Genomic DNA, 16,630 nt, shown 5'->3' with positions numbered 1-16,630 from the left:
GGAGCTTCGTGTAGATGCGTGTGTGGGTGCGTAGCAGGTAAACAGAGTCACGGGGCCTGGAGGAGGCACCGCCTCGCATCGCATCCCTGTGTGGATAGATGGCGGCCCCCTGGCCATATCCAGTTGCTCTGATTTTTGCTGGACCGTGATTTCGGCCTCTAGACTGTATTTTATAAAGACAGGTCCTTTCCTGCTGAAATGATGACCACTCTTTGTGATCTGTCAGTGCATTTGTGTACACACTGCTCTTTTCATTTCCTAAATACATTTCAGGATTTTAAAAATAGGAGCCATTGGTGGTTCATTTGAATAAGTGGATCTATTCAGAAGTGAAAAGGCCATGCAATAGTATATCCGATTTAATGAGTGACTGATGAATGGGAAGAAAGTTCGTAAGCGTTGTTTCCTTGCGTTCATCTTGCAAAAATGGATGGGGGTGGTTCTGTGATACTGGATGAGTTAATGGATTGAGGCCTGAGCGTACCTGATTCCCGCTCACCTCTGTCCCCACACCGCTTCGTCTCATCCTTCAGATCTTCTGTTTAATCTCACAGTTTCTACTATGTTTAAGGCTAAGGAAACTCTTGTTTTCTAGGGTTTAAAAGTGAGTTTTGAGAAAAGAATGGATACTTTTTATCTAAAAAGCGACTTTCTTCTAAATTAAAGATCAAGGCACAAAATATACAGCTATTTGAGATCCTTTACAACTTTTTATTCAAACACACGAGGCAGAGAGGACCTCAGCCTGCTGTACCCCCAAACCAGTGCACCTGTGCCACCAGCCCCCACCACGGGCACCTCCCAGTCCTTTCCCCCCTTCCTGTCACCCCCGAAAGGGCAGGGACCTGCTCTCTGGGCTCCAGAACCATAGATCTGATCCACTGACTTTTGTACTTCAGACCAATATTTCTCGGGGAAAATTCTTATTTAGTTTCTTCAAGGAAAAAGTTCCATCTTTGAAGACAAGTTTTTTGCTTTTTTTTTTTTTTATCAGAAAATGGCAATGTGCTTACTTTTCGGCTTTAGCTGCCAGAAAATTTAGCCAAATTGTAGTCACAACCTTATCTGGGGGTCTTGGCAGCGTCTCTCTTCTGCTTCCTGCACGTTGCTTTCGCTCTGTTATCCCCCCAGGTGACCTATCCTGTTTGTTTTTCATTGGAAGCGGCCGCACACATTCCCGGGGAGGGGCGGCCGTCTGTGTCCATGGACGTTTGGTTTGGTTTGATATAGTGGAGCGGATGCCTGGAGTATGGCAGCTCCACTGAGCAAGGGCCGAGATGGGAACACTGGGTTCTCTGAAACATTTGGGATGGGAACGTATGCAAGGAGCAGAGCAAAACAACGGAGTGGACCCGAGGGTGTGGAAAGTGGGCCCTGGAAACGCGATCCTGTGGCTGCTCCTCGTCAGCGGGTGGCAGGTCGGAAGTGTCCTGTTGAAGGGGGTGCGGCCGGGCCCGAAGAACTCAGACCCGGCGGGCTGGCTCGCTGGCTCCTTGTGCGTCTGTTACCTCGGGGCCTGAGTGGCTTCCAGGGGTTTGTGTTGTCTGTGTGGTGCTTTTCCTCAGCCCAGTTTTCCTTTCGTTTGCCACATGTCAGACATCACCATGTGTTGAGATCAACGAAAAAAAGACCTTTCGCTCCCTCCCCCCCTCTACCCCAGGCAGCCCTCCTTGATTGTCTGGTGCCCGCTGGGGTGGCGCATGCAGCCTCGCCAGCCCTCGGACTTGGGGAATACTTGCCCCGTTCGCCTCCAGAGCAGTGCCATGGTGGTGGGGGCAGACGAGCTTCCGCCCGGTCCCCAGGGTCTGTGGTCTGTGGATAAGCTGCGCAATCACAGGAGCGTTTTGAAATAATCAAGCTGCTTAGGAGAAAGGGGCTTCTTAATGTGGAAAAACAATGAGGACAGAAGTAGAAATGTGCGAGGATTCGCCTGGTTAAGGAGCAGACCTCGGCTGTTTTCCCCTGTAAATTACTCTTCCCGACTGCCACCGAGACTAAAGTTTTGCCTTTTGAAAACATGAGCTCACGCTCTGGGTATTTTAATGGGGGAGTAGCCTTGGACAGGGTCACGGAGCTGGGGCGTGTGGCTCCGAGGACCCGTCTGCCAGCTGTGTGCACGGAACATGCACTTATATGTTTGTTTACTAAGACGCACACACTTAATCAATGAGACCGCTCACGCATACAGTGAAACAGTCTTTTAAAACATCGCGCTGATTGGGGGTGGGGGGCAAGTAGTTACCCTCGCTCTGACGGTGTGTTCATCTTTGGAAACGTGCGAATGGAAGTGCGGGGCCAGCGATGCTGTGTGCCGACTGGGTTGCATTCTTTCCTTCTGAAGACTATTTACTAAAATTGTGTGTAAATATGCATGTGGAAGTTTCCAGCGGTGAGATTTTTTTAAAATTTTTTAAAAATTGATTTCATAGAGAAAGGGAGAGAGAGAGAGAGAGAGAAACATCAATGATGAGGGAGAATCATTGATCGGCTGCCTCCTGCCCGCCCCCTACTGGGGTTGGAGCCTGCAACCTGGGCATGTGCCCTTGATGGGAATAGAACCTGGTACTCTTCAGTCCACAGGCCAATGCTCTATCCACTGAGCCAAACCGGCTAGGGCCAGCTATGAGATTTTTATGTAAGTTGGGGGAAAAACAGGAAAAAAAAATCTTGCTTTGGGGAAAACAAACAGCAATACCAATTTTGATGGAAATACCTAAAGCATTAGGATACCAATGGCTCGTATTTTTAAAATACTGGTGCTCATCTCTGAAGGATGAGTGTCGTGGGCAGATCTGTACATTCAGAGTCTTTAAAGGGCTGGTATTGTACACAGAGGATCTGGTCACTAACGGGGCACAGCAGACTCAGGTGCGGACGGAGGGGAGGTGGCGGATTATGCGGGGAGGGCTATGTCAGTAGCCCCAGATGATAGTGTGTCGAGGGGAAGCGGGTGCTGAGTGAATGGGCCACGTGGGCGGCTCGGCTCCTCCTCACCCCTCTGGGTGCGTTGCTGCTGTCTAGACTGGGAGGCGCGCATCGACAGCCACGGCAGGATCTTCTACGTGGACCACGTGAACAGGACCACGACGTGGCAGCGGCCCACGGCGCCCCCCGCCCCGCAGGTGCTGCAGAGGTCCAACTCCATCCAGCAGATGGAGCAGCTGAACCGCAGGTGAGGGCAGCGCGCTGCCCCGGGTCTGCGCTGGGGCTGGGCTCATGGTTACCTGGTGCGAGGCAGGAAACACGGCGTCTCGCTGTCATCTCCGCGTGTCCTGTCATTAAGGTGTAGGTGCTACGTCTTTTGATTCATAGGTTTCATTGAACGTCTCTTGGTTAAAAATAATAATAATACCCCCCCACACCACCACCACCTACACCACACGCACACACACACACATGCGTGCACACACACACACACAAACACACACGCATGCGCACACACACGTGCACACCGCTGGTTTGGAAACTGGAAAGGAAATGTATGATGCTGACCCTGTTCGTCAACCCAAGGCATTGCTTTTTAGTAAGCCAAATACATTTTTAAATATCTAGAACCCTCGCTCATGCGTGATGCATCCTTATTATCAGTGGAAGCTTTTTAATCTGTCCTTTTTCAGGTACTGATTGCTACAGAGCAAAAAGTTGTTTCTTCTTGAACAATAGAGGGATTTAGTTTTCTTTGGTTAAGGACCACAATTGTTTTTTCTCTTATAGGACACTTTACTGATGTCTTTTAAGTGATTTAACTACATACCAATAATTGAAATTAAGTATATACAGCATTTTATATTTGATGTACACACTTTTATACCATAATGTTACATACTGTAGAAAATTGCATAATGAGAGAGATAATTCCCATCGTAGATCAATTCCTGGGCTAAAAGTTCTTTGGATAAAATCCAGTAACCACTTATATCAGTGTGCACCTGTGTTCTTTATTAAAAACTACTCTTATTGATTTTAGAGAGGGAGAGAGAGAGGGAAACATCACTGTTGAGAGAGAATCCTTCAGCGGCTGCCTCCTGCATGCCCCACACTGGGGATTGAGCCCACTACCCAGACATGTGCCCTGTCCTGAATCAAACCGTGACCTCCTGGCTCATAGGTCGCTGCTCACCTACCGAGCTACATCAGGGCTCACCTATGTTCTTTATTGAGGGACCCCAGAAGGAATTCGAAGCGGGAAGATGGCTGTGATGGCCACAATTTTTAAAAAATTTGTTAGGAAAATGTCCACAAGCAATGGACAGAAGACATCCAATGCGACGCGATTTACTTAAGTGAGAGATGGCCTAGCCCAGCCGTAAGCAAACTATGGCCCGCGGGCCGGATCCGGCCCGTTTGAAATGAATAAAACTAAAAAAAAAAAAGACAGTACCCTTTTATGTAATGATGTTTACTTTGAATTTATATTAGTTCACACAAACACTCCATCCATGCTTTTGTTCCGGCCCTCCAGTCCAGTTTAAGAACCCATTGTGGCCCTCGAGTCAGAAAGTTTGCCCACCCCTGGCCTAGCCGGTCAGGGGATGGAGGTTTGGGAGGAAGTGGCCGAGGCAGGGATGACGCGGAAACTTGGGCTCGGGGAAGGGGTTGAGGCCCAGATCCCAGGGCTGCTGGGATATGACGAAGCTCCTGCTTTTAGGTATCAGAGCATCCGCAGAACCATGACGAACGAGAGGCCCGAGGAAAACACCACCGCCATCGATGGGGCAGGGGAGGAGGCCGACTTCCACCAAGCCAGCGCAGGTACGAGCGGCGGGGGCGGGGGGCGGGGGGGGTGCTGTCCTAGCACAGAAGCAGAACACAGATGAAGTAAGGATTGCCAAAAAGTGAGGCTTTTCTTGTAGAGAACTTTGGATCTTCGATACGATCTGGTAATCCAGCTCCAAAAGCAGAATTCGCCAGGGACCTCTTCCTCCTTCATCCTGGACTTTGTGTCAGTACTGAGAAAAGAATCACAAACCCACAGAGAAAATAAATTAAACTCTGGATCTGTGGGCTGGTGGGCAAAGATCGAGTCCGGTCACTTAAAACACCATCGGATGCATTCAGGTGTGAACTGATCAGAAATACCCTCAATTTCACTTTAGTCTAATGAAGAGCCACCAGGTTTTCTGTGTGAATGTACATCAGCGATGGAAGTGTTGGGGGATAAAGAAATAGAGCAGTGATGGCGAGCCTATGACACGCGTGTCAGAGGTGACATGCGAACTCATTTTTTGGGTTGATTTTTCTTTGTTAAATGGCATTTAAATATATAAAATAAATATCAAAAATATAAGTCTTTGTTTTACTATGGTTGCAAAGATCAAAAAATTTCTATATGTGACACGGCACCAGAGTTAAGTTAGGGTTTTTCAAAATGCTGACACGCCGAGCTCAAAAGGTTCGCCATCACTGAAATAGAGCAGTGATGCGAGTGATGAAGGTGTCCCCAGGTGGACGCGCACAGGTATGTTTCTGCCGCGTGGACCGCTCTCCCTGAACGCCCGTCTGGTCCGCCCCACGCAGACTTCCGCCGGGAGAACGTCCTGCCGCACTCTACCTCCAGGTCCAGGCTCACGTTGCTGTTACAGTCTCCCCCCGTGAAGTTCCTCATCAGCCCCGAGTTCTTCACCGTGCTACACTCGAACCCCGTGAGTATCGCCTCGGGAAGGATGTGCTGGAAAATGCAGCGGCCGTAGGACATCTTCCGTGTGTATGTGTGTGTATGTGTGTATATGTGTGTATATATGTGCGCATGTGCGCATGTGTGTATGTGTATGTATGTGTGTGTATGTATGTATGTGTATGTGTGTATGTGAGTGTGTGTGTGTGTGTGTGTGTGTGTGTGTGTGTAGCAAAGTAGGAATGACGATAGCTGATGTTTACCGAGCACCAGGTGTGTTCCAAGCACCGTGCTAAGCACCCTATATGATTTGACCCATTCCTCCCAAGTTTTGAGTTAGATGAAAAGTCCTTGTTTCCAGATGAGGAAACCGAGGCACAGAGAGGCTAAATACTACCCCCGAGGACATACAGCTCAGTGGTATCGTGGAGGGTAACGTTTCAGAGATCGTGACTCCAGGGTTCATGCTGTTAAGGACCACCAGGCTGCAGTTTTTAAACTCAGTAGACTTTTATAAATACACGCATATTCTTGGTTTCCAAACGTTAGAGAGTCTGGTTTAATAGGTGTAGTGTAAGTCCCAAGAGCCCCCTTTTTTTTAAGACCCCTTAAGTCAGCGGTTCTCAACCTGTGGGTCGCGACCCCTTTGGCGGTTGAACGACCCTTTCACAGGGGTCGCCTAAGACCATCCTGCATATCAGATATTTACATGACGATTCATAACAGCAGCAACATGACAGTTATGAAGTAGCAACGAAAATAATTTTATAGTTGGGTCACAACATGAGGAACTATATTTAAAGGGCCAGAAGGTTGAGAACCACTGGCTTAAGTGATGCTGATGTAAGTGGTCTGTGACCCATAATTTGGGATTTCCACGTATAAAGAGATGTTGCATTTAATGACGTCACTGCCTTCAGCACACCATAATTCAGCAGGACTGCTGACAACTAACTTACTCTAACGGGTGAACAGTCCCAGCAGACTACAGGTTTCTTGTTTATTTGGTTTGCAGGTTAGCTTTGGTTTTCCGTACTCTTTTTGTGGGCATGGTTTTAAAACTTCTTTTGCTGGGAAGCCCATCTTGGTTTTAAACAATTCTTCCTAAAGCATTTAAGTTGTGTTTGCTTTTCCTGCCTGAACTGCATTCGTTCCTGGCTGCAAAATGGTCGATGCTGTGCATCTCAGCACATCTGCAAGATTGAAACCCTGCTGGGTGTTTCCCGGATTTATGCATCGTAGGAATTATAGTAGCTGGATGTTTCTTGCTCATGGTCTCAAGATATGAATTTATGGGGATAAGTCAGCCAATTTTTGGTAAAAGGCATTACTTGCTGGCATTTCTTTTTCTTCTTAGGTTAATGGAAAATGTTACAAAACAAACTTTTATTTGGTTTTCTTATTTTAAGATTTATTATCTAGCCTTTTTTTTTGCCTGAGTTGTTTATGACCTACAACCGCTCCAATAAATTCCCTGTTTATATTATTGAAAATGTTCAGCATACTAAAGGAGTGTATTAATTTAAAAGCTTTCCTAGTTTTCTTTTTTATGATTTGAAGTTATCAGTTTGTGTTAAGCTAGTCATAAAAACATAGATTTCATATAACAGTATTTTACTTAATCATCTTTATTGAAAAGAACATAATTAAGTAGATATATGATTGTGATAACTCTAAAGAAAAACTGGAAAACAAAATATTGGTGTTTTTTTTCTGTTTTGCATTATGGTTGCTTTAAGATATATTCTACTGCCCTCTGTTGGTTGTGATCAGATTTCTTCCAAATTGTCCCAATAAACCATTTCTCCTGATAACTCAAGATTTAATTATTAGTGTCATGTCTTTTATAGATGGTATGCCTGTGTGTGTCTAATAATTCTCACACATAAATATATCAATTATATGCAACTGAATAATGTTGCCAACATACATGCCAAATAATTATTACTCTGGCTTTTAATAAGCTCTAGAATTACATTAATTCCACCACATAAACTTTTTAGTGCTTAACCCCTAGAGTGCCGGGGAGCGTGATCCCGCTCCTCCTGCCTTTTGCCAAAAGTGCCGGGAGCGCTATCAAAGCTTTGAAATGGCGTCCAGTTCTAAGTCTGCTTTTGTTAGTGATGATGATATTGCTAAATATGTCAATGTAGTAAAGGTTTCCATAAGTTTTTGGATATGTAACTTCATTTACTTGCGATTCATAATTTTTTTCCTAAACTGCTGTAAAATCAGCAAAAATGCCTTGGCAATTTTAGCATATTTCCTAGGATGTTGGTTGGCACTCAAAGAGCTAATGAAGAAAAACATTGTTCCAAAATATATAAATATATTTTTGCAAGTCAGGTATTCCTACTATTGCAAAATAGATGAATTGAGTTAAGTTAATACCTTTGGTCAAGAAGTTAAATTTTCCCTCCATTTTACTCCTTAGCTGGATGAGAACAATGTAAAAGCCCTATTATTAAAAATATAGACAAAACGTGTAACGTAAAAATAAAGACAGACTGTGTAAGGCAGGGCTGTTTCCATATCCTAGCAACGTTACTTGATTTTGTTTATAATGAACTTCTTTAAGGTGTACAGATGCTCACATCTGCTCCCACAGGTGAGAGATATTTGCTGTAGATGCAATGATGGTATTTTTCAAGTGTGAATGTGGAAAAGCTATTCCCGATGAAGGACTTTTGAAATATGAAAGGTAGATTTTGTTTAGCAGTCACGTGCTTACCTGTGTTATTAAACAGAACAGACCGGGCCAGGTGATGCAGGACATACAGTCACCATAAAACAGCAACAACAAAACCTGCCACAAAAGGAATCGGTTGATTGACACAAACTGGATGTTTACATGTCCTTGTCTTATTCCCCTGCCCAATCGCAGTGGAATTCCCCTCTGTTGCTCTTAATATTTTTCACTTCTAACACCTCAAACACTGAGGCAAACAACACACATTCCGCTCTAAGGAGTGTGACTCTAACACAATTGCACTGAAACATCCAGGTGACCACTGAGCTGACCGGTCACTCAGCCATCAGGCGTTCATTTCTTGCCGGGAAGACAACAGTCACCACGAGGGAGGCGGGGAAAGGGCGTTTTGGGACAGAGAAGGACTAACCAAAAAGTATGTTTTAAATCACATCAAAGGAAAACAAAACTTGTGCCATTTAGAGATTCAGAGGGGCTCTGTCTGCTGTTAACAACCGACTGCCGACTCGCCTTACACGCAGCAGCTTCCGGGGAGCTCAGCCTGTGCGTTGCCCCGAGACTGCTGTGAAGCAAGGCCCTTTGCGCTGCCCTAACCTCCTGCATTTCAGGTGGGAAATCACATCCCTTCACAGTGAAGCACCTTTTTCTATGAGACCAGGACACAGCACAGCAGAGAACAACCCCCGCACAGAGAGGGGACCTCACCAGTGAGGACCACGAGACGAGAGAGAACAGAGGCCTCTTTTCCTTGTCGCTGTCCGCGCTTTCGCTCCGGTCCCACCTGCTCAGTGTTCCTGGCTCTCTGGACCCCTGTCCTTCGCTCTGCTCGTCCTGTCGGTGGGATTCAGTGCTTTCACCCCCCTGTGGCCTTTGTTTCCCGAGCTCTGCTTTCTGCCTCGGCGAGCCTCTTCCTCCCTCCTGCCCCTGCGATTCTCCTTCTCCATCCTTTTGAGTCATCAGGCCGTGCTCATCTCTGTGTCCTTGAGGTCTTTAGGTCAGGGCTTAGCACATAATTCATGAGAAGGGATGAGACCCTTATTCAGTTCATAGAAAGTGGGATTCTGGGTCAAGATCGTCCAAGTTCTCAGAGTAGAAAACAACTTCACTACTATCATTCATCTGTTACAGATATGGTAGGTATAATCCCATATATATTCATTTACTTACATATGCTTTGTATTTTTAGAGTTATTTTTACCTCTTTATAGATCTTTTAGATCCTTGTCCCACTGGATTTGAATCCTACAGAATTATGAAGAGAGCAGGACAGTTATCATCTCATCCTACAGCTGGGCCAATTGAGGCAGAGCTTAAATGACTTCCTTTGTCTCTGTCATGAGTGACAGGACTGTGACTAGAATCTTCACTATAGGACAACATTAACTGAGTGTATTAATATGTTTTTGATTCATATATATATATATATATATATATATGTACATACGTACATAAATATATGCACATGTACACAAATAGTATATATATTGAATAACATATAAAATATACTCAAAAATAGAATACACTTATCCTATCTAATAAAAGAGCAATATGCAAATTAACTGTCACTCCAACATAAATATGGCAGTGCCCAGTCTGCTGGAGTCCTCCAGTCCTGGGGGGTGGTCGTGAAAGCAGGGCCTGCTTGGTCGTCGCTGTGGCGACCCGGGAGCAGCCAAGCGGGCCCCGCAGACAGCAGAGAACCATGGGGAGAGGGCCTAAGCTGTCAGTAGGACATCCCCTGAGGGCTCCCAGATTGGAGAGGGTGCCGGTCGGGCTGAGGGACCCCCTCCCTGCCTCACTGTGCATGAATTTTGTGCACTGGGCCTCTAGTGTATGAATAAACCTATATGTAGTTTCTATATGTAGTTTCTTCATCAAAGTGTAGCGTTTGGAGGGGTTTGGCCAAGTGTTCTGCATGGGCCCTAATAGTCACTGCATGTTGCACAGCCTGGGAAAACCACTGGTGCTCGAGGTTGCTTGCCAGTTCCTAAAGAGAGAAATCTTCCTTACACTTAATTTGCTTTGGTCGATGCTTTTTGCAAAGATCAGTTGAGCTTGGCACTCTATTACATGTCTCATTGAGTGGAGAGGAGGAAGATGAAAGGCCGCAATTAATTAGAAGAGCAGCCCGAGACTCAGGTGTGGAGAGCTGTCCAACCCCAGGGACTCGCTTCCAGGCGGAGGGAGGCTGGGGCGGGCTCCTCACCTCATTACGGCCACTGCTTGTCCTAATGAAGTTCTGCTTCTTCCCTGTAGCGAGTGAGGAGCAGTCCTGATGCTCCAGATAAAGGTCAGGATGTGGCCTATTGAGTTGCTTTAATGTGGAGAGAGAGAAATGAGGGGATCAAGAGACGTGCCGATTTACAACAATGGCTAATGTAACGATTTATTGGACGGAGTTATCCCACCAACATTTGTCCCCGAAGAGACGTACTGGGGACTGTGACCTGGGAGCTCATTGCCGTTGCCACCAGGCAGGTCGGTGTGGTCTCGGGCCTCTGAGCTTGCAGGGCCTTCTGTGGAAATAGATCGCCGCTCAGAGCCAAGTGCAGCAAACAGATGCCTTGCCGAGTGTTCGTTCAGCGCCAAGGCAGGGTCAGCCATGGGCTAAGCTATTAATTAGCTAATGTTCGCCTCTCACAGCCTTCGACTGCTTTTATTAGCCTCCGTCTCTGCTTTCATGCTATCGCCTTCTTTTCTCTCATGCCCTCTAATTGCCCACAGCCCTGTGCAGGCATGCCGGCTTGGCAGACTCTGTGCTGGGCACCTCGGTTTCTCACAGCCGTCAGAGCCTGCTTTCGGTTAGGCAAGTTGAAATGTGACCTCCAAATACTGTATACTCAGGCGTATTAGGGAACTAGACTACGCTAGTATTTGAGAATGGTTCAATGTGTTCTTCCTTCCTTCCCTCTTTCCTTCCTTTCGTCTCGAAAGCGAGAAAATATTCTAATGCAAAATAAAAAGTATATAATGAGTGAGTCAATCAGAATAACTACGTAATAGTTTTATACTAGAAGCCAGTGCACGAAATCTGTGCATGGGTAGGGTCCTTAGGCCTGGCTGGCGATCAGGGCCAATCTGTGGAGTGACTGGCGGGGCAATCGGGGGGCCTCCACTGGCACCCACCTTGGCTGGCCTGGGGCCTGGGGGCTGGGGGCAGTTCCTGCATTGAGCGTCTACCCCCTGGTGGTCAGTGCATGTCATAGCAACCGGTCGTTCTGCCATTTGGTCGATTTGCATATTAGGCTTTTATTATATAGGATAGTGTAGGTTACATGTCAGTAATGGCAAATAGCACATCTCATTGACAAACTAACAAAGCTGTGTTACGCATTGCAAGTTGGATTGTCAGGGTTCTATGATCTCTGTAGCCACTCAGAGGCCCCAGGGGCCCAGGCTGGGCCCCTTTCCAAACATTGCCAGTCACTGTGCCAAAGGAAAGAAAGCTCAAGAGAGACTCACATTGGCAATGAATGCGTTGACCTGGACATGACACGTCTTGAGGGGCCCTGGACACTTAGGAGCAATGTGGACGGTCCTCATACTCACTTATCTATTATCCTCAGTCACTGCCACAGTACTGGGCATGGCGGAGGCAGAATGAAATGATGTCCAGGGATTCTGGTTTCTGTGGGGTTTGCCTTAGTCTGTCTTAGACGGAAATTAACATAACCCAGGAAGTAAAACCTGTAGGTCTCCAGATCCAGGGAAGAGGGATTGAAAGCCCTTTGAACCGACCTGAGAATAGAGTTTAATTCCAGGACAGAGCATTCCTGGCCAGGTCAGCTTCATAGTTATTCCTGTTCCCTCCTTGGCACATGGTATTGTGCCGTGAATGTTCGTTGGCTGACTTCTATGTGGACCACCCATGGCTTATGGTCCGTTTTCAGGATATTCCTTGTCGGGAGCTGATATAGGGTTAAGCCTTGGACTGACCTGTGGGCAAAGTCACAAACAATTCCCAGCTTAGAGGGCACAGTCCTCTTAACATAATTAGGCTTGACCTTATGAGGCTCTCTAGATCTTATCTGGGAAGCTAATGGGCTGAGGGAAGTGCAGGAAGTGGCCAAAACAAGTGAAACTCACAAGAACTGTGTAACTATGGAAACCACTACCTTGTTTACCTCTCACTATAAAATAAGGCTCAGCTTGCCTTGGGATCTTTTCTCTGTGGCCTCAGCCAGGCACAGGAAGAACCACGGAGACTAAAGAGAGCTAGAGAGTTCTGAATGCTGTCTCGTCTCTGTGTAAAACATTCTTTGCCGACTCTGTCCACACCTTTGGGAACCCCTGGACGGCTGGGGCTGGTCCCCAGCAATTCCTTAGGTAGCATAGAGATGAAGACTGTGGCGTTTTTGACAAAACATTTTTTTGTGTGGTTGTGTAGTCGAATTTTATTACATGTGCATTTTCAATAATATAAATTGGGCCATATATATATATGTATGTGTGTGTGTGTGTGTGTGTGTGTGTGTGTGTGTGTGTCTGTATATACACATATACAGGAAAAATGGGAAGAATATATATATGTAAGAGGTATAAAGTCCAGATAGTGCTGTCTTCCATTCCATTCCCAGAGCTTATGCCTCACTCTCCTGTGGTCTCAGATGAACACAGCTCAACTGTGAGAGCAGCTCAGCCCCACTGCATGTGCTTCTCATATTCAAGCACATGGCCGAGCACTTTCCCCCACCTGACTTCTAAGTGTGTGCCAGCTGCTTCGTGGGCACTCACGCGAGTGATCTGTCCCGATGCTGGAGGGAAGCTGGCTTCTTGGGGGCTCACTGGAAGGTGGTATATTTGTCTTCAGCCTGGTGTGATTTTGACTATGTATTTTTTTTTATGCCTAAAACTGAAGTTAGGTGAAAACGTCAGACCTGACATTCCCTACAGAATGAGACTCCATGGCCTTCATACTCACTAGATACCTAGACCTCATCGGGAAAGACAGCCTTGCTTTCTGTAGCCTTTCCATATGATTTTGATCAAAACATGTTGTTCTGTGTCTGCCCTTCCCGTGTGTGGGTCTAGAGCTACGGGGGAGGCTCTCTGCCCACCAGAGGAGCAGACACACCCATGTGTATATGTGGCTCCTGCCTGCCCCAGGGGTTAACCTTGGTTCTCCATCCTTTCTCCAGAGTGCCTACCGCATGTTTACAAACAACACGTGTTTGAAGCACATGATCACCAAAGTCCGGCGGGACACCCACCACTTTGAACGCTACCAGCACAACCGGGACCTTGTGGGATTTCTCAACATGTTCGCCAACAAACAGCTGGAGCTGCCCAGGGGCTGGGAAATGAAACACGACCATCAGGGCAAGGTAACGTGCAGCGGCCCGGGCACGTGGCTCTGCTCTCCGCGTCGCGGGGAGGCCCTTTGTGAGGTGACACAGGCCATCTCCTGGGTTCGAGCGAAACCTGGACCAGCAGGCTGTCTCTAAAACGGTCACCACACACCTCGGAAGCAGTGTGTGCGGAGGACGGTGTGGGGGCTTTTGCTCGTGAGACAGTCGTGTTTGCCTGGATACGCTTCCCCTGTCACCTCTCACCATCTTCTGCTGATCAGAGAAGAGGTGTCTCCGGTGATGGCACTTCCTTCTCCCAGCTAAACAGCTTGTGTGATGGAGAGTTGGATAACAGTTGTAGTGTTTGGAGATGGTGGCTAGGAGGTTGCTAAGCAACCACACAAGGTGTGCCTTAGTGACACTGTCTGGGTTTGGGCCTCAGTCCTGTTGGTTTAGATCCTGGATTTTGTCAGCATGTCAAACAGGAACACAGGTGGATTCGTGTGTGATGAGCAACGCATAGCTGGTCACACAGGCCGGGGGAGCCACCTGTGTGGTTACTTCCTTTGTAGACGGTGATCTGGAAAGCCGGGTTGTAACCAGGAGCTTGTCACATGAGCACAAAATCGGAATGAGGAACTTGGTTATTTTTGTAAAGGGTTCCTCAGCTGAGATGCTATTTATCTGATTCTCGTTTAGCGCCGCTGCGAGCCATGAACGTTCTAAGCTTTTTATATGTCTGAGCTTCTGTCAGCAACTCCATAGACAGTACTGCTATCATCACTGCCAGGTCCAGGTACGGAGCCTTAGCGATTGGTTGGTGACCTGCCCAGTGTCACGGGGATGGGCAGGGCTGAGCGCTGCCCTCGCCGGGCCGCTGGTCGGAGGCACCGTGCTCTCCATGCAGTAACCGCCTTCAGCATCCTTGTCTGTAGAAGGACTTTACCTCACTTGTGGGTGCGGAGGATTAAAGCGACCTGATATCTGAAGTAACTGTGCTTGGCTCATTCATTCAGTAAACATTTACCGAGCCCCTAAGCAAGACAGACAAGCCAGCTGCTTCCTACAACTGCGTGCTCCTGGGAAGAGGCGGGAAATAAACAAGTAATAAGTACATAGCATGCCAGGCGCCTAGTCACGCTATGATTTAAAACAGGGATGGGGACCGGCCATCCCATGGGCCGCCTAAGGCCCGCGAAATCATTTGGTCTGGCCCTGCCAAGGCATTAGGGGTGCGTTAATGAAACGTTTGACCACATAGAACAGGCTAATTTTGAAGTTGATAATTCTGCCTGGCCCTTGAATGGTGCTATAAATAGCCAAATGCTCTCGGCAGAGAAAGGTTCCCCACCCCTGGCCTAGCTGGTCCCGGTGAGGACTCAGAAAAGCACTGATTGTGTTGTGCCAGGTGTACAAGAGCCCCGGCAACCAGCATTCATTTCTCTTCTCATCTCGGCCAGGACGTTTGCCTGGCGTCAGAGAACCACTGGTCCGGGACCCCCCAGGGGCAATAATGCTGCCCACAGCCTGCTCTGTGTAGAGACTTAACTTGCTCAGTCAGTTGCACCCTCAATGAAGGGGCGCGGGAGCTTTGCACGTGGGGGAGTGGGGGAGGAGGGCCCTTCTGCCCGTCCTAGCCTGCCTGACGCCCTCAGGGGACAGCGCCGTAGTCACAGCCCCGGGACCTCGAGGACGGTTTCAGTTGCATTTAGGGTGCTGTTGCCGATGAATTACGCTTGAGGGTTAAGGACAAGTTCTGTCTCATAGCTTTTATAAAAGTTTCGATGATTAGACAGCAGTAAATGTGATCTCGGCATGTGAGAAACAACGATTCATCCTGTTCCCTGAGGGCTGTGGACTCGAGGTGGGAGGTGGGGGTTAGGGGGTGTGGAGGCAGTTTCAACCGAAAGTCGTAGGCATTGCAATGAGCCCTGAATGTGGGCTGGGGCTGGTAGACAGCTGACCGCACAGTCCACTGGTGGATTGGCCGTTGGCTGCCCTTTGGCATGGCAGACAGACCAGGACCCCTGCCCTGTGGACAAAACGGATGATCAGCCAGGCCTGAAAGCCTGTTACTCCAGCCTCATCTCTCCGCTTCCTGCGTTAGGACTGGAACAGGATTTTGCCTAAGCTGGACGCCTTCGCTAGAGCAGGTGTGCCTTCCTGTGACCCCCCCTCCCCGCTTCCTGTACAGGTGACTGGCTTCCAGTTAAAGGGACTTAAGGGGACCCTTGGGGGAGGCTCGTGCAATGTCAGTGGCCAGCTGTTCTGCCAATCACAGCTCCCACCCCCCCACCCCCGGCAGTGAGTGGGTTTGCTCCCAGCCCTGAAATGCTAGCCCCCCTTTTATTAAGGAATTGCTTTGCTTCCAGAACATTGAAAGGGAGTGAACTTCTTTCCATTTACTGTAACGTCAAAAGCTATCCAATTACAGTTATTTTCCTACCATGCTGAGTGGTTTCTAGACTTGACATGGAATAGAGTGTCCACATCCTCAGCTACATGAAAGGATTCTTGAGAGGAATGCTCTCGCCCTCAGCTCGTTGGGCCCATGAAATTTGGCTCCCTCTTCTCTTCCCAAGTGCAGCATTTTCCTTGCGCGTTTTCATTTAGTCGTTCCGAATGCCTACTGTGTGCCCGCCACTGTGATGTGCGTTCTGTGGGAGGCAGTGCTGACCCCGTGATGATGTGAGCACCGAGATTCTATCCTTTCATGCTCACAGCAGTCTTGTTGATCGCTGCTCTGTTTACCCACATTTTAAATGCTTGTTTTATTTTTTAAATTAATTTTAGAGAGAGAGGAAGGGAGAGGGAGAGATAGAAACATGGATGAGAAACATCCATCAGCTGCCTCCTGTACGCCCCCTACTGGGAATCAAACCCAGAATCTGGGCATATGTGCCCTGACCAGGTAGCAAACCAGCAACCTTTTGGTGCATGGGACAGTGCTCAACCTACTGAGCCACCCTGGCCAAGCTCTATCCCCATGTCATAGACGAGGAAACGTTTACAGAGGAG

The 16,630-nt window shown here is 47.8% G+C and overlaps 1 protein-coding gene across 1 annotated transcript in view; it reads left to right on the top strand.

The window, feature by feature from the left end:
• The window catches only part of HECW2 (HECT, C2 and WW domain containing E3 ubiquitin protein ligase 2), a 241,822-nt gene that overhangs the window by 141,610 nt on the left and 83,582 nt on the right, over positions 1-16,630 (top strand). The window contains 4 exon segments of the mRNA XM_023759762.1: positions 3,022-3,172; positions 4,649-4,752; positions 5,518-5,642; positions 13,463-13,648. Of these exon segments, the coding sequence (XP_023615530.1) occupies positions 3,022-3,172; positions 4,649-4,752; positions 5,518-5,642; positions 13,463-13,648 (566 nt within the window).

This window comes from Myotis lucifugus, unplaced genomic scaffold (assembly GCF_000147115.1).
Source record: "Myotis lucifugus unplaced genomic scaffold, Myoluc2.0 scaffold_3, whole genome shotgun sequence".
Classification (NCBI taxonomy): Eukaryota; Metazoa; Chordata; class Mammalia; order Chiroptera; family Vespertilionidae; genus Myotis; species Myotis lucifugus.
The sequence above is the reverse complement of the archived record's forward strand: the minus strand, read 5'-3'. Positions and strand labels throughout refer to the sequence as shown.